Genomic DNA, 18,442 nt, shown 5'->3' with positions numbered 1-18,442 from the left:
TGTGAACAGAGAGAAACAGTGTTTCATTGTTTTTCTGATTGTGTTTGCCTATCGACTCTTTTTGTGCTTTTGGGAAATATTTACAACAGATTTGGAGAAATTTTCACAAAATTTAGATTTATTTGTGGTTTTAAATTCACACGCCAGGGAAGGAATAAATGTAAATTGATCAATTTTTTATTAGGACAGGCTAAAATGGCCGTGTACATAAGCAGAAGGAGGAAGGTAGTGGAGGACTTGAATATAGACTTGGTTTCTTTATTTGTTAACCTGGTAAAGTCTAGGTTATTGCTTGAATTTAATTTTTACAGATCAGTTTCAGATTTAGATATTTTTTGCCACATTTGGAGTTATGGGGAAGTAATTTGTAGTGTGGTAGAAGGAGAACTCATTTTTGGAAGGGTGTTCATGTAATTTATTTTGTATTTATTTTGTGATGTATGTATTTTTTTGTTTGTTTTTTTGTCACGTAGTTTGTAATACTATGTCGATTATTTATTGAAAATAAATGATCCATATTAAAATAAAAAAATATTTCTCTCTCTCTCTCTCTGATTTGTTGAATCAGTTTTTCAATCCAAATTCTGGGTTGTTTTTTCTTTGGAGGGAGAGCTCCAAATATTTGTATCCACAGAAAATTGCTGATAAATATGTAGAATGTAAAATTAGAGGAGAAAATCAGAGCGAAGCTTCATCTTCTCTTCTCTGAATGGAGCTACAGCGACATCTGCTGGCCATAAAAGAAACTGCATCAATAATCTTCATGGAAAAGTGAAAAAATTTACTTTAGTCCTGAGTTTCTGCTGTCAGACAGTAAAATTTAACTTAAAGTCCATCTGTAGTAACAGGATTTAGTTAAATTGTTTTATAAAGTGAATTGGCACCAAAAAATAATCTGAAAACTAAACTTTATAGGAATTTATGTGCAGCCTTGTGAAGTGGTAAGTATGCAAACCAACTGTAAAGAAGCTTCAGGATTTTCTGCTTCATATTGTTGTGATTTAGAAATGACACTAGATCCTGTTTTCTCTGTATTGTTGCTGCAACAAGCATGAAAACATGCAAGTCTGGCTGAAATATCTCAGCATGACGACGGATAATTTCTAAATAGTTTCTGGTTTTTGCTCAAATTCAACAAAAGGACTGACTTGATGAGAGGAATTTAAATTCCTTTAACAGAAAGACGGACAAGCAGAAAACTGACTTGGTTTCATCCATCAGGTTTGCTAAATGTTTCCCAGGCTGGACGGTGAATGTAACTCTGGTTCTGATCCATTTGGATGACATGTATGACTTGTAACACCTGATCATTTTCAGCCTTGAAGCCTGTTTTTATAAATAACCAAATCTCATTATTTCTCTAGGTGGTTTACACTCAGAGGTTCTGGTCGGGAAATGAAACTGGTAAACGGACCTGGTGGAGCAGAGAGACAGAAATGATTGAACTCCAAGAAAACTATGAGGAAACTGAAGCTCTTGACTTTTAACCTACTTACAGCTTCATGGCTGAATGAGGAAACTGAAGCTCCACGCCTTTCCTCAGAACTGATCTGGATCAGAACCGGTTCAGCAGCATCTGGATCAGCCAATCAGCAGGAGTTTCCTCCTGCATGTCTCTGCTGGTTCCAGTAGAAACGGTGAACTGGTGTCAGAGGTGATCCACTGCTGGGATCTGATGGAAGTCTCTCTGTGGTTCTGAGAGGAAGATGATGATGATGATGATGATGATGATCCTCCTGCTCGGTAAGATCACCTTCCTCTCTCTGCTCCTCTTCCTCTCCAGTCTCTCTGCAAGCTGCTGATCAGCCTCAGAGCTTCTTGGTTCTGGTCCATTCTTCTCTCTAACTGACCGTTGGTGACCTCAGATGGTTGTTGGTTCTGGATCAGAACCTCAGGTTCTGGTTCCAGCGACTTGTCTCTCACCAGTCCTCCCAGTAGATCTCACTGGTTTATTGTTGGATTCTGGTCTGGTCCAGTGGCTCCTCTTTGTCGTTTCCTGTCTGGATCTAATTTCTCTGGTTTGGGTTCAGCAGCTGATCTGGTTCTGATGTTTTCTATCAGTTTCTATCAGGTTGTAGTTCTGTCAGCACCAGAACCACTGAGACCCACACAGACCAGTAATCTGGACATCAGCTCCCAGAAACATTAACCTCAGAAACCAGTGATGAATGTCTGCAGATGTTGAAGGTTCTGGTTCTGGTTCTGGTTTTCCTTCCTGTCTTCAGTTTTCCACATAAATGTTCATTTGAATCCAAGATGGCCGCCTGGGTGGTTGTAGTTTGTAGTTTATTTCTCCTGAATTCACCTGGGTCTCACAGGTTGGTGGTCATAATGTTCTGCTGCTGATGCATGATGCTGGTCAGACCAGTAATGGAGAATCAGGTTCTGGTGGGTCCGGTTCTTCTCTGGTTTACTGGTTTTATAAAAAACAAACCTGATCTATGGATGATATTCAGAATGTAATTATGAGTTTTTGTTCTTTAGTCAACAGGAAAATGACAACATATTTATTGCAACATGTTGAACTGATCCTGGATCCTTTAACAAATATCTTGAATGTATTTATGACTAGAATTACATTTTTAGAAATCTGGGTTCAAACTGTGTAATTGTGTAAAAGCCCCTTTAGAGATGAACGCTCACAATGAGGTTCTATTGAAGTGATAAAATATGTAGAATATACAGAAGTTTCCAAATTGTTGTTTGATCAACAAAGACGCTTCAGTTTCACAGCAGAAACTGACTGAAAGTTACTGGAAGGTTTAAATTCTGTAACTATAAAGAATCTGGACCAGAAATCCCAGAAAAATAAAGTTAGAAGAATTTGAGTTTTTCAGGAAGTCACAGAAACAAAATGTCTGCCCCAACAATCACCAAGATACTAAAACAAAAATCTTTCTCATCAAATCAGTTCATGAGAAAAAACAACCTGAAAACTGACAGCAGGATTTCTGCTAATAACCACAAACAGCAGCAACTCTAAAAAACACATTCAGGATGTTTGAGTTTCATCTGTTTCCATCTTCAGTTTTTACATTTTAACAGTTATTTTAATGCACTTTTATCAGTTTTCTGACATTTTGCTTAATGTGAGTTACATGTTACATGAACAGAGATCATTGCTGCCCAATAAGAGTTCAGCATCACTGAGCTGTTTAGCAGACAGACTGAAATCTTTCATCACTAGTCAATAACTGATCAGTATTTCTACACACTAAACCCTCGTCTTGTGTCCTCAGTTTCCCAGCATGCTCTGGGTGGAGTGGTGGAGGTTAATGAGGGGGCGGAGTCTGTCCTGCTGCCCTGCGATTACTCTGGTTTTCCACCTGAAGATCCGTTACTCATCTGGACTCGCAGTGATCTCAGTCCTAACTCCGTCCATCTACGGAGAGAAAACGGTGACGATCTTAAAAACCAGAACCAGCGTTTCAGAAACCGGACCTCCATGAATCCTGACGCTCTGGATTCTGGAAACTTCAGCCTGACTCTGAGGAAACCTCAACCGTCTGATGGAGGAAACTACACCTGCAGCATCTCTAATGGAAGAGAAGAACGGAAAGTGAAACAGATTCATCTGAAGGTCAAAGGTCAGATAAACAAGCAGCACACCCTATTTTAAAGTTGTTCATAGTGTCTGTAACCATGGAGACCATCCCCAGAATAACTCAGAATAACTAAGGAATGGATGAATGGATTATTTCTATAATGAAATTATTATTAATACAATAATTTCTATAATCTGAGTTACTATGGAAACAGATTTATTTCCTATAAACCTGCTGTTAATTCCTAACAAAACAGAAATGCTTTCATTAATATTTCATGTTTCTTTAAGTCTCCATAATTGACCTCAGTCTCTATTTTAGTTTTTCATTAACAGTAAAGCAGTCGGCTCTTTAATGACAGCAGCTTCATTCAAACACATTCATGTAAATATCTATATAAATTCACAGCTTCGTGCTGCTACTTGTTATTTTTCCATGAGTGACACAAATAGAGAACAACTATTAACACGATCATTGGCCTCCTATCTTTACTCAGCAGATCCTAAACTTCTATGAAAAAACACCAAAAATCCTTTTCTCAAAAACACAATATCAGTTTCACTCACATTGGGTTTTGGATGAGGTGTCCAAGCTCTCATGTCTTTCTCCTATCTGGGGAAATAATAGATTCAAAGCAGGAAGAGCAGACAGAGGTTTTAGAATATGGTTGAATAATTATTTATAGTGAAGGAGTTTTGATGTCCTTTGAACAGCTGGAAAATAAGTACAGTCTGCCTCAAAAACATTTTTTAAGTATTTACAGATGAGAAGTTTTGTTTTTGTGTCACTGAAATCCACTAGTGAACCCATAGAATATAAAACCACTCACCACAATCAGAGTGGGGGTTTACTTTCCAAGTTTTATAATGTCTTGCTTTTAGCCTTGAAAGAAAATAGTCTCTCATATTTGCAAGCATGGAAAGGAAATCTGCAAACTGAAATCTGTGAAGATGAATGGAACAAACTCAAACTATTAACACAACAAGGTTTAGACTATTACAATACAAGTGGTTGTTTAGGACATATATCACTCCTATAAAACTTCACCATTTCAATTCAAACATTCCTGATCTGTGTGTTAAATGTAATATAGATACTTTTTCATTGTATGTGGCAATGTGTGGAACTTCAGACTTTCTGGAAGGAGGTTATTGTGTTCACCTCTCGTTTGATTGAACACGATGTTTCAATGGACGGTAAACTTTGCCGACTGCACATTTTTCCAGATGGACTTAAAGTTCCTACAAAGAGAAAGAAGCTTGTGAGTTTTAGCCTTTTGCAGGTTAAACATTTGATTGCTCTGAAATGGAGGAACCCAGAAAGAGCAAAGATAAATGAATGGATCAAACTACTGAGCAACAACCTGGCAAAGGAAAAACTGACTTTTATAACAAAAGGAAAACTTGAAGACTTTAATGATATTTGGTCCCCCTTCTTATATTTTATCAAACAATGTGACATGTAAACTTAATCTTTTCTTTCTTTTGTATAGATAGTGAGTCCTGGGGTTTTGTGTGTTTTTTTTCTTTATACTTTATTATTATTATTTTTTTGGGGAGGGATGGCGTTGTGTTAATATGTTTCTTTTTTTTCTCATGTTCTTTTCTTGTATATCTATATAGCAGAAAATTCTAATAAAAATATCTATAAAAATTAAATATAAATGAATTAGATCAATATTCAGCATCATTTTATGACTTCTTAAAAACACTTTATATTTATTAAGATTATAAAACATGATTTATCGTGACCTTTTTCACTTTTTCCACTATTATTTATGTTTTGATGATCATTGACCAGCTGGATAAACTGAACATTTACAGGATGAATCTCCAGGAATATTTAGTATTTGTGTTTCTCATCTTCAGCCTCCACAGAACAAACAGGTTTTGTAGATCTGCTGTGTATAGATCAAACCCTCTGATGCATCAATAACTGTCACATGAACCACTGATGGATTCAAGTTTCTGATTTTATGTTGATCATTAAAGAAATGATTTTTCTCCCTGCAGACAGAAACTGAATGACGACATCAAACCAGAAAATGATCCAAACTGTTTCTGCTCATTTTCTTCTTTATTTCCTCTCAGTTGATCAGCAGGAGGTCAAGGTCACTGAAGGGTCAGGTTCTGTCGTCCTGCCCTGCACAACATCATCCCACCTTCCTGAGGACACAATAGTGGAGTGGACCCGCTCAGAACCACAATTTATGATGGTTCACAGCAGCAAACAAAAAAACCAGGACGGTTTTTACCGCGACCGAACAGAGATGAAGAAAGATTTCCTGAGGACCGGAGACGTCAGCCTGACCCTGAGGAACCCCAGAGACGGAGACGGTGGACGCTACGTCTGCACCGTCTACAGAGACCAGGACGTCCTGAGACACACTGTGGTTCTGGAATATGGAAAGAAAGGTCAGAGCATCAGGTCAGAGCTGCTGATGAAGGTCAAAGGTCAGAGTGAGGTCAATCTGTCTCTGTTTTTCCACAGAACCTTTTCCATCCTGGGCCAAAGTTCTGCTGGTTCTGCTGGTTCTGGTTCTCATCGTCTCTGCAGGCGTTTTATATCATTTTAAAGATTATTTCCTGCCAGGTGAGTCTGAATGTTTCTGACCCAGAATGCTGTGAGACATCATGTGACCTGTCCTAGGGGTCAGAGGTCAACGGTTCATCTTGTCATTAGTTCAGATCTGTCTGTTCATTCATGTTCAGATCAAATGCAGTGAAGTTAGAACCAGAACCAGCTGCTGCTGCTGCTGTCTCTACAGTCTGTTAGATTTAAAGGAACTCAGTGTTTCAGCTGTATTTCAGTTTTCTGGAAGTTTGTTCCAGATTTATGGTGCATAGAAGCTGAATGCTGCTTCTCCATGACTGGTTCTGGTTCTGGATGTAGAGCAGAACCAGAACCAGCAGGTTGATCCAGCAGCTGCAGATCTTTAATCCGTTCAGTGATTTATAAACTAGCAGCAGGATTTAAAGTCTCTTCCTCTCAGTGAAGGACTGTGGAAGTGGGCGGAGTTTGGATGTTTGATTAGTTACTAATAAAGTTAAATAAAGTAAAAGAGAAAAACTCAACATAACAGAATTCACCATTTTAAAGTAAAACTCAGCTTCTTCTGGGCAAAATGAGCCAACAGAAAATGTCTAAAGTAATAAAATACAAACATTATTCTTCTTAAACACAAATAGATTGTATCTTATCAGTCTGATGGTCATAAATACATAAACTAACTACAAACACAACTTCAACTGATCTGCACTGATAACTGAACATTATTTCACATCTGAACAAAACTTTACTCACTAAATGGCTGCTGCCCCCTAGTGGCAAAGATAGAAACTACAATTCAGTCCTGCCTTCAGAACAGTTTCATCACCAAACTGTCTTGGAGACGAAACACTGCTGTCGGATTTTTCTCTCTGACTTGAACGTCTCAGTTACAAGAAACATTTTCACCAGAAACACCTTCATGGTCTCTGACCTGATGGGTTCATCCTGGTCCAAGGGGGGAAGGGAAGGAAGAGAAGGAACTCTCTCTCTCTCTGTTTCTCTTTTTCTTTCTCTTTCTTTCTCTCTTTCTCTCTCTTTTTTATCTTGTCCTCTTTGTCTCTCAGTTCCACTGAAGGTGGATCCATGGGTTAAATCTGTCCTGCTCCCCTGCAAAACCAACGTCTGCCTGCCTGGAGGCGCTAGAGTGGAGTGGAAGAACGGAGAGAAGAAGACGGTTTGTGTGTATCCAAACGGTTCTGCTGATCCTGAAGAACAGAACCTGACCAGCAGCAACAGAACCAGGATGAATGACGACCCACTGAAGACTAAAGACCTCAGTCTGACTCTGGAACGTCCCTCAGTTGCAGACAGCGGGATCTACACCTGCAGAGTCTCCATCAGGAAACGAGTCATCCTGATGATGAAACGGGTTCATCTCCAGGTCAAAGGTCAGTGGTATAAATGTTGGATTTTTCCAATCAGATGATTGGTGGTGATCAATAGCGATGATTGGCTGATTAGAAGGTCAAAGGTCAATGTGATGTAATGAGTGAGGAAGAGGAGGAACCAGATCAGGAGGTTCAGGACAATCAGGGACCAGAGTCCTGAAGAAGCAGCTGGAGACTTTGACTAGGACAGTGTCCCCTGCTGGAGACACCAGTTACTGTTCAGAACCACCAGACGGGTCAGAACCATCAGAACTGAAGTTCCTGCAGCCTGGAAGCAGCGAACATGTTGTGAATGAGGAAGCATGTGGACTGGGATTTTATTTTTATTTTAAAAAGTTTTTCCAACGTTTTGAAATCGAGTCTGTTTCACTTTCTAAATAAAATTCTCCAGCAGCAGAAAACAGCGGCTCACACGGCCCAGATGAGGCTGGAGAGCAAAGAGGTTGTAAAGAAGGTGGAGAGGTTTGGATCGATGGTGTTGTGGTTGTCCAGGATCAGAGGATCCAGAGACTTGGCCGTATCGCCCTCTGGCAGGAATCTCTGCTCCTCCTGGACGACATCAGCTGCTTTTGGTCTGACTGAACACTTTGATGTCGACGTGTTGGAAAACGTTTGGCAGTTGGTAGAGCTGTTGCCTTGCAGCAAGAAGGTCCTGGGTTCAACTTATCTTCTGACCGGAGCTCTGGACGTTTGGATGCTCTCTGCACGGCAGCTCGTTACTGCAAAGCTTGCAGTACCTACCGCGACCACCAGGGGGACCCAAGAGCATTTTATTCCCTTTTTTTAATATAAAATAATGATTTCTACATACATTATCAAATATATTATAAAAACAAATCAAGTCATGATGAAATTGTATGTTTTTGTTACAAACCTTTATTAAAAAACATTTTAATAACGGTTTCCTCTAGTTATTGAATTATGTTTCCTTCATAGTTTATGTAGAAGAACCAAACTGGCCACTTTATCAGTCCAATAACTTGTTAGAATATTGCAGATTGTTTTTATTGTGTTTGTTTTTCTTTGTTTTTTCAGATGTTGTTGCTCAGTATCAGCCTGACCTTAAAGAGTTTCTGAAGATGAAGTTCCAGAGTCTCTCTGAAGGCGTCGCTGAACATAGAAATAAAACCGTTCTGAACAAGATCTACACAGAGCTCCACATCACAGAGGGGTTAACTAGAGAGGTCAACCAGGAACATGAGGTCAGACACATTGAAACAGCATCCAGGAAACAAGAAACAATCAGAAGAGAAGACATCTTTAAAACCCCACCTGGAAGAGATCAACCAATCAGAACAGTGATGACCATGGGAGTGGCTGGCATTGGGAAAACACTGTTAACACAGAAGTTCACTCTGGACTGGGCTGAAGGCAAAACCAACCAGAACATTGATTTCATATTTCCATTCACTTTCAGAGAGCTGAATATGTCGAGAGAAGAAAAGTTCAGTTTATTAGAACTGATTCATAAATTCTTCACTAAAACCAAAGAAATCAGCAGCTTTGAAACGTTTCAGGTTCTGTTCATCTTTGATGGTCTGGATGAAAGTCGACTTGATCTGGATTTCAAGAACAATCTGATCCTGACTGATGTTACAGAGTCCAGCTCACTGGATGTTCTGCTGACAAACCTCATCAGGGGAACACTGTTTCCTTCTGCTCTCCTCTGGATAACAACACGACCTGCAGCAGCCAATCAGATCCCTGCTCAATGTGTTGGCATGGTAACAGAGGTCAGAGGGTTCACTGACCCCCAGAAGGAGGAATACTTCAGGAAGAGATTCATAAATGAAGAAGAGAAGGCCAACAGGATCATCTCCCACATCCAGAAATCAAAAACTCTCCACATCATGTGTCACATCCCAGTTTTCTGTTGGATCACTGCTAAAGTTCTGGAGAAGCTGATGGAGACCAGACAGGGAGGAGATCTGCCCAAGACCCTGACTGAGATGTACATAGAGTTCCTGGAGATTCAGCTCAAAATCAAGGAGGAAAAGTATTTTGAAAAAGCTGAAGAAGATCCAGAGAACAGGAAGCTGATTGAGTCTCTAGGAAGACTGGCTTTTGATCAGCTGCTGAAGGGAAACCTGATCTTCTATGACAAAGACCTCAATCAGTGTGGCATCAACATCAAAGATGCTGCGTTGTTCTCAGGAGTTTTCACTGAAATGTTTAAAACAGAGAGAGAAGTGAACAACATCTCCGTCTACTCCTTTGTTCATCTGAGCATCCAGGAGTTTCTGGCTGCAGTCTACATGCTCCACTGTTTCACCAGCAGGAAGTCAGAGGTGATCCAGACGTTCCTGGGAGAAAAATACAGAGAAACATCTCTAGATGAGTTCATGAAGAAAGTCATGAAGAAATCCCTCAGCAGTGAAAATGGCCACCTGGACCTGTTTGTCCGCTTCCTTCATGGTCTCACTGTGGAGTCCAACCAGAACCTCTTAGAAGATCTGCTGGGTCAGAGAGAGAACAGTCCAGAAACCATCCAGAGAATCATCACCAACCTGAAGGAGATGAACACTGATAGAATCTCTCCTGACAGAAGAATCAACATCTTCTACTGTCTGGTGGAGATGAACGATCTCTCATTTTATCAGGAGATCCAACGGCTGCTGGATTCAGGGAAGAAGCTCTCAGATACTGACTGTTCAGCTCTGGCCTTCATGCTGCAGATGTCAGAGGTTCTGGATGAGTTGGACCTGGAGAAGTACAACACATCAGAATATGGACGACAGAGACTGGTTCCAGCTGTGAGGAACTGCAGAAAGGCTCGGTGAGTCCAGATGTTTTCATTGTGTGAATGCTGATTCAGCAATATTGTCCTCCTGTTTCTTCTTCTTCTTCAAGTTGCTTCTGGATGTTTTTGGTCTTTAACTTCTTCCTTCATCCTCTGGATTATTTCATCCATTCAAACATCTAAACATTCAGATCATCCAGAACAGCTGCAGCTTCTGGTTTTTACACATTTTGATCATTTTAAAAATATTTAACTTTTTATCAGTTTTCATGTTGAAATGAATAAAAACCTTCATAACTAGAAAATCTATTTTCTCTTAAAGATCCAATCAACCAGAGAGACTTTTTAAACTTTAAACTTCTCTTCATTCATTGAGCCGCTACTCCATAATTCACCTTTTAGGATCTTTGACTGTTTTTATAAAATAATTATTTAGGTTTAATGAAAAGTTGAACCATTAAAATAAACCGTTGCATTAATTAGAAACTTTGTGAACAGTGTTGATCTTCTTCATTCCATCATCATCCTCACCTCTTCCTCCTCCCACTAGTTTCCTCTGAGTTTGTAAATGAGACCAAAATGTGTTGATTGTTGTCTGGTCCAGAAAAAGTTCTGGTTTCTGTCAGATCCTCCCAAAGCTCTGAGAACTCTGAGCTTCCAGAGCTGGAACCATTTTCCTCATCAACTCTTCATCTGCAGCCTTTGTTGAAGCTGTTAGCTGTCCTCCATGAAGACCTGGAGAGACATGAGCTTCAACTCTTTAGACATCCCAGCCTCTTCTAGTTACTGGAGAACTTTCACTGCTTCACCATGAAAATGCTGCTGGACCCAAACGCTCCGTCTCCTCCAGGGGTTTTGGTCTTCAGCTCTTCAGGAGTTTAGCAACAATTTCTTCTGACATCCAAACCTTTGTTCCTCTGAGACGATGGACAGACCACTGCAGAGACATGGTTCCCTCTTCCAACCAGTTTGTCCCAATTCCTCTCAGATCAACAGTCTGAGAGGTTCAGACCTGAAGCAGCAGCAGGACCGGTTCTGCTGCTGCTCTGCAGGACGACCAGAACAATCTGAAGCTTTTAGCTGCAGCAGGTTGATGACTGTCCACTTTCTACTTTGTTAAAGCATCAAATCCAGCAGATGAACGGAGACAGAACTGGGAGCATCATGTGTTTGGTTTCTGCTCCCAGTTTCCTCTGTGGCAGCATTTAATAACCTGCTGCTGGGAACTTTGTTTCTATAGAATATCCTACTATTATTAATGATGATGATGATTCTAGATGCTGCAGCAGATATTGGCTAAACAAACCCAGAGATGCCAGAGGTCCACAGCAGGCTGGACTTCCTGCTCTGCTCACTTCATTTCTAACTCACTTCCTGCCTGGTGGAAGATCTCAGGGAGCCAAAGGGTCTAGTCCAAGTCCCAGCTGTGAGCAGTTCCTCCTCCTCTCCATCATCTCCAGTAGTTTCCTTCATTCAGCTCAGTCAGCCTCTTCATCAGCTGCTGCAGCTCCTTTGAGGCTCTGATGCTGCAGCTCCATCAGATGCTGCAGAGAAAACTGAACTTTCCTTCACAGATGATAGAAGATCTTCAACATCTGACTGCAGCTGAAGGTCTGAGGACATGAAGCCTGGACCAGAACCAGAACCTGGACTTTAACCAGGAACTGAACTGATTCTCTGTGGGGTCAAACTCAGTAAATTGAAGATCAGATGTTGATCAGATGATGACATCACTGTTATCATATTTTATTCTGTTATTGATCCAGATTGATTTCATTAGAACTGAATTTATTTCTTCTCTAATCACAGACTTGGTGGCTTGAGGCTCCAAAAGGCTGAATGTGAAGTTTTGGTCTCAGCGCTGAAGTCCAACCCAGATCTGACTGAACTGGAAATAAATCAGATCATCATATATGAAGGTGGAGAATCTGATCTGAAGCCTGTGGTTGAGATCCTGGAGAGTTCAATCAGTAAAGTGATGAATCTGAGGTTTGTTTTAATTATTTATCCAATAAATTCATTAATTGATAAAGTAATCATTAGTTTAATTAATAATTTTATTCAAAATTTGTTTCTCCAAAAAACCTAATTGTCAAACCTAATTTAATTGTCAGAGTAAAATCTAAAACATTTTACCTTGTAAATTAATTATTTTCTTATTTCAGACTTTGAGATTATTGAACTTTGTTTTTCAGTTTTTAAAATGTTTTTGATGATCAAAAATGTGTAAAATAATTCAAATGATGTTAATTAATGATGGAGATGTTTCAGTTTGGTAAAGAAATAGTTCAACTCATCCAGGCTGATAGAAAACTTTGAGTTTCTGTTTTGATCAAATGTTCTGGTTCTGCTGGTTTGGACTCTTTAAACCAGTTTGACTGGATCAGATGTTGGAATCAGTTCATCAAGTTTCTTTTACATTCAGGGAAATTAATTTTCTACATTTTTATTATTTATTTGTTCATATTTCAGTTTTAACCTGCATCCTGTTGGTTCAGCTCACATCTTTTATTCTTTATTCAGATTGAATCACTGCAGTTTGTCAGAGACCAGCTGGACTTCTCTGTTCTCAGCTCTGAAGTCCAAACCGACCCATCTGACAGAACTGGACCTGAGCAGAACCAACCTGGAAGATTCTGTAGTGAAGGATCTCTGTGGTTTTCTACAGACTGAAGGCTGCAGACTGGAGACATTGGGGTATTTTAATAATATAATTATTGATGTTTCTGTGATTAATTATTTATAATTGATCATAAATCAAAGTTCATTTCTTCTGTTCTAATCAATATTTTCTGAGTTTGTTCCTGGACTTGGATCCAGAGTTTAATTTAGTCCCTCTGTGTAACTGAGTTGGACCTGCTGACCTGAGGTCAGAACAGGACAGCATTCGGACCCCCGGTGTGTAGAAATCCCCCTCATGTGAAGCAGGTCAAAGGTCAAGATGCAGAAAGAGAGAGAATGAAATCTCCCTTTATTGAAGATTCATAAATGCCACACTTAGTTTTAAATCTTCTGCTATTAGTTGATAATAATCCAGTCCAGGTTTAAAGAGTCCAGGTGGTTCAGTGTTTTAACTCTAGTAGATTAAAGATGCTGATAGTTGATTAAAATTAGGTGGAATCGCCCTTTATCCATTTCCTGAATCAGAAGCTTCAATCAGAAACCAACTTCATCTTCGTCTGGAAAAATCCAGACAACTGAGTTTTTCTCTGAGCTCAACAGGCTGCAGGTTCTGCAGGTTATTATTCTCCGTTTTTATTTTCCTTTGAAATCTGTGATACATCTTCATGTTTAGGATGATTTTCACTCTCAGCATGTATTTGAATTTCTCTCTTTTATTTTCTTCAGCTCAGTTTTTAACACATTCTGTAGCTTTCGGTGAACTTCTAAATCTGCTCCTCTTAGCTGCATCTTTTCGGCCTTATTTTGCCTTTAGTGGCCTGAGGTGAAACACAACTAATAGAATTACATTACTAAATGAGAATACCACAACATCTTTATTATGCACATTAATTTCAGTATTTCTGGCACCGTAAAATATAAATTCCCTCACAAAAGAACAAACCTTTTCATTTTCTCAATGAAAATAATTCAATTTAATTAGTGGAACTAATAAAATGAGATAAACAAAACCTGAAAGAGATTCCAGTTTCACTCGACGGCCAGCTTGTTGAAAGTGTCAAATTTTAAATTCCTTGTGTCGTTCCTGGACAGTCGGCTGAACTTTGCTGAAAACACTGGCTGTATCTTTAAGAACTGTTCTCAGAGATTCTGTCTGTTAAGAAGATCCAGGGATCTTGGAGTTACTCAACTTTAGCTTGTGCATAACCTCTATTTAGCTGGAGGTTGTTGAGTTCAAATGTTAAAACTGAACATTGTAACTTGAACTCAAGTTAAAACAACATTTTAACTCTAGTTTTAACTTTTCTCCTCCTCGGCCGGTTTGGTCACACGAGCCGCAGACTAACAGATAATCTTTGAACAAAACGTTCAACAGCAGGTATAACAGCAGGTAAATAGCGGTGAAACCAAAAACAACTCCGTCTCAACCGTTTGCTGAAAGGACGTGAAAGACGGCAAGAAATATTTTATCAGAGAGCATCCATCCTCTTTATTCATGAGTTTGAACCTCTGAGCTCATGAAGGCGTTATTGTGTTCCTCTGGTAACTAAGAACATCTATTAGAAGTCATTTATTGACGGTGCAATAATTATTCTTAACCAAACTGAATGATAACATTTAGCTATAGCATGCTAAGTGTTTGCTCTACAAATTGTTGAGGATGTGATTCTATGAATATGATTTATCTTGTTTTAGAGTGGAAGGAAAATTTCCACATTGATAAACCAAATAGTTTTTTTCCTATATATAAAACTCTACCAACAAAATGTCTCTCAGAATAATATACACGCTACCATAAAAACAAAAATCAGAATTTTTGCTTGTATCTGTTTAACAAGCCTGGTTTTAACAACCTGGGTTGTTATTCTTTTCTACATAATTCCTTTGTTTGTTATTCACTTTTGCTCAATTAAATTTCTTACATTGCAAATGTTTTTTTATTATAGTTGATCATGTTGTTTTTCATGTCTCCTTATTTCTGTTGTTCCTCCTATTATTGATGGAGATATATAGATATTATTTATAATGTATAAAAGTATTGTTTATGTCATTTAATTAGCTCTACATCCTTATGGAGATGAAAAGAAATATGGAGTTTCAGCAGCTTTAATAAGAACCCAAAGACCATTAATGAACAAACTGACTGGTTCTGATCCAGTTACCAAGTCGGGTCTCCAGCTGATGATCAGGAACCAGCAGAAATAGTTCACCTCATCCAGGCTGATAGAAAACTTTGAGTTTCTGTTTTGATCAAATGTTCTGGTTCTGCTGGTTTGGACTCTTTAAACCAGTTTGACTGGATCAGATGTTGGAATCAGTTCATCAAGTTTCTTTTACATTCAGGGAAATTAATTTTCTACATTTTTATTATTTATTTGTTCATATTTCAGTTTTAACCTGCATCCTGTTGGTTCAGCTCACATCTTTTATTCTTTATTCAGATTGTATCACTGCAGGTTGTCAGAGACCAGCTGGACTTCTCTGTTCTCAGCTCTGAAGTCCAAACCGACCCATCTGACAGAACTGGAGCTGAGCAACACCAACCTGGAAGATTCTGTAGTGAAGGATCTCTGTGGTTTTCTACAGACTGAAGGCTGCAGACTGGAGACATTGGGGTATTTTAATAATATAATTATTGATATTTTAGTGAATAATTATTTATAATTGATCATAAATCAAAGTTCATTTCTTCTGTTCTAATCAATATTTTCTAAGTTTGTTCCTGGACTTGGATCCAGAGTTTAATTTAGTCCCTCTGTGTAACTGAGTTGGACCCGCTGACCTGAGGTCAGAACAGGACAGCATTCGGACCCCCGGTGTGTAGAAATCCCCCTCATGTGAAGCAGGTCAAAGGTCATTCAACCCAGTCTAGAAAAGTGAATCCTGGAAACTGACAGGAACAAATCAATAATCAATGATTGATGCTTCAACATTTGATCAGAACCTGGAAGGATTTTACTGACTAAAATCCTCCAAAACAACACGACCCAGTGTTGTTTTGGGTCGTGACCAAAACAACACTGTTTTGGTCACGACCCAACAGTCGTGACCAAAACGACTGTTTTGGTCACGACAGTCGTGACCGAAACCAAAACCAGAGGTTCTGGTTCTGGTTCTGGTTCTGAAGTCAGCAGGTCTTTATTGAAGCAGCAGCTTGTTGGCATTAATATTCATGAGAATCTTTAACTGGTTCTGTTGGACTGGTTAACCTGCATCCTGTTGGTTCAGCTCATCTTTTATTCTTTATTCAGATTGATGGACTGCAGTTTGTCAAAGATCAGCTGTGATTATTTGGCTTCAGCTCTGAAGTCCAACAGCCTCCATCTGAAAGAACTGGACCTGAAATGGAACAACCTGAAGGATTCAGATGTTCAGCAGCTGAAGGATCTTGTAGATGATCTAAAGTAAGTAAATGTTTGTAGGGATTTCATCTCCTGTCAGCATATTGAACTCAACCCAGTTAGCATCAAAGCAAAGACCCAGTGTTCCCAGTAAAGCTGCAGCTTCTCAGTGGGAGGAGAATGGTTCAGGCTTCCTGATTGGACACAGAGACAGCAATCAGCAAATCAGAGGAGCAGCAGCTTGCTGTGTTCCTGTGTTTGTGTGGGTGTGAAGATGAGTGTTGTTGCTGTGTCCATGTCTCCAGGAAGTCCAGCTGGACTCCAGCGTCCAGCCGTCCAACATGTCTAGAGACAGTCAGTGGTCCTCATTCATCAAACTGTGGCAGCAGATCTGATCTCAGATCTGATTGTTCTCTCAGTTCAACAGGAAACAACTGATCAGGTTCATCTTGGTCACAGCTCTGAGATCAGTCTGACTGCAGCCTGGAAACCATCTAGTGGATGTGCTGCGTCACTGACTGCTGCTGGAGAGAGTCTGGAAACACTCACTGATCTGATCTCTCCTTCCTTCTTCTCTCTGCAGGTTCTGATCTCTGTAAAGTAGAGAATGATCTCTGTGTCCTGCTGATCCTCAGAGGTTGAAGCTGCAGCAGTTTGAGTCTAAAGAGACTCTGATTGGATCATGATGATGACCTCTGACCTCCAAGATTTTCCTCCTGTTTGTTTTCTCATGTCTCTCATTTAGTGTCTGATATTGTTTGTCTCTTTGGATCAATAAAGATCCAATTCAAACTGGGCTCCATTTAGAGGCTTGATGGAGTTTTGATCTGAACTGGATTCAACTGGAAAGTTGATCTTTTTTCTCTCTGGTTCATTTTCATCCTGGAACCAGAAATGGTCTGAGAATGGAAACATGGGAATCATTTCCAGTTCAGCTTTGAAGCCATGAAAGACACTTCAACCCTCTTTTCTCTGCTGCTTCTTCCTTCTGTTGACATGAAAATGTTCCTCAAAGCTCCTCAGAGAAAAAGATGCTTTACTGGAAACTGGAGAGAAACTTCAGCTTCCATCACAGAAACCAGTTGAACCAGTTTAGAACTGGATGTCCCACAGAAACTCTGAACTTACAGCAGTTTTCAGGAACATTTGGAACCTGGAAAATTTCTTTTTATATATTTTTATGTTTGTTCTAAAAAGTAAATCTTGAAGTTTTTCATCATCATTGATTCTCAGTTTGTTTTGGTTTTTACTTTTTTAACTCCATATTTCATGTTTTGAGTTTTCTGGAGAACTTTAGGACTCGATGTGTCACATCAGGATCTTTACTGTGATTTTACTGATTTATTCAACACTCAGAGAAACACTGGGATAATGTGCTGATTGGTTCATGATTGATTTTCATAATTCTTCTAATGTAAGGTGGGTTTCTGGATGTTTAATGACCAAATAAAGTTTTTAAAAAATCTTCGTGTTTTAAGCTGATTTTTTTTACTTAATAAAAGTGAAAATTAGAACAAATGAAGATAAACAAATCAATTGATTGAACATTTAATATGAAGAATATCTGCAGTTACGATATTTTTCCACGAGAGGGCAGTAAGAACTAATGAAACATGAAATTGTTCAACTTTATAGTTTTCTCGAAATAGTTTCTATATTTCTAAATAGATATTGAGAAATATAAATGTCTGTGTGTCTAGTATAATGTTTGGAATTAGAATAATTACTTTTATTAAACTCTCATTTCTGTCTGGTTAATGGTGCAGCAGATCCTGCAGGGGGCGCTCTGGGGCCTCAGTGTTCAGGTCGGTTACAGTCTCAACTCCTGAATCTTCTGGTTCCTTCCTGAAATGATTTCCTGCAGGAAAATGTTGGCTGGAAATGAGCTGAAAACTGAGAAAAACCTGAAAAAGTTCAAATCTGAACTCAGAGTTTCACAGCTCAGATCACCATGGAAACAAAGAAAGGAAAACATGGAAGGAAAGGAGTTTAATGTCACCTGGAAGGGGGCGGAGCCTCAGGTGAGTGAGCTCTAGTCAGGTTTGGATCAGAACCGGTTCAGACTCCAGCAGCAGCAGAGCAGAGTCTGGATCTGGTGAGTTTTAACTTCTTCTTTTCCTCTCTCTGGGTTTTCTCTCTGTGGAGGAACCAGAACCAGAACTCGGCCCAGTTCTCCTTCAGAACCAAGCTGCTGGCTTCATAGAGCTGTGGTTCTGGTCGGGTTCTGGTTTCCTGCTGATCAGAACCAATAAACTC

At 39.4% G+C, this 18,442-nt stretch overlaps 1 protein-coding gene across 3 annotated transcripts; it reads left to right on the top strand.

Annotated features, from left to right (window-relative positions):
• Positions 1–721: 721 nt before the first annotated feature.
• Positions 722–17,651, top strand: LOC122827462 (NLR family CARD domain-containing protein 3-like). 3 transcript variants are annotated; one of them, XM_044110457.1, is made up of 11 exons: positions 722–1,743; positions 3,240–3,587; positions 5,636–5,959; positions 6,036–6,137; positions 7,160–7,483; positions 8,519–10,259; positions 12,033–12,212; positions 12,747–12,920; positions 15,287–15,460; positions 16,097–16,249; positions 16,770–17,651. In XM_044110457.1, exons 1-11 carry the CDS (start codon positions 1,707–1,709, stop codon positions 16,774–16,776), a joined length of 3,564 nt encoding a protein of 1,187 aa, XP_043966392.1. In that variant the 5' UTR covers positions 722–1,706; the 3' UTR covers positions 16,777–17,651. The 3 variants fall into 3 exon arrangements, with proteins under 3 accessions (XP_043966392.1, XP_043966393.1, XP_043966394.1); XM_044110458.1 differs by lacking the exon at positions 15,287–15,460; XM_044110459.1 differs by lacking the exons at positions 12,033–12,212; positions 12,747–12,920; positions 15,287–15,460; positions 16,097–16,249; positions 16,770–17,651 and adding an exon at positions 11,501–11,778.
• Positions 17,652–18,442: the final 791 nt, after the last annotated feature.

The sequence above is a fragment of the Gambusia affinis genome, linkage group LG24 (genome assembly GCF_019740435.1).
Source record: "Gambusia affinis linkage group LG24, SWU_Gaff_1.0, whole genome shotgun sequence".
Lineage (NCBI taxonomy): Eukaryota > Metazoa > Chordata > Actinopteri > Cyprinodontiformes > Poeciliidae > Gambusia > Gambusia affinis.
This window is presented reverse-complemented; position numbering and strand designations above follow the sequence as displayed.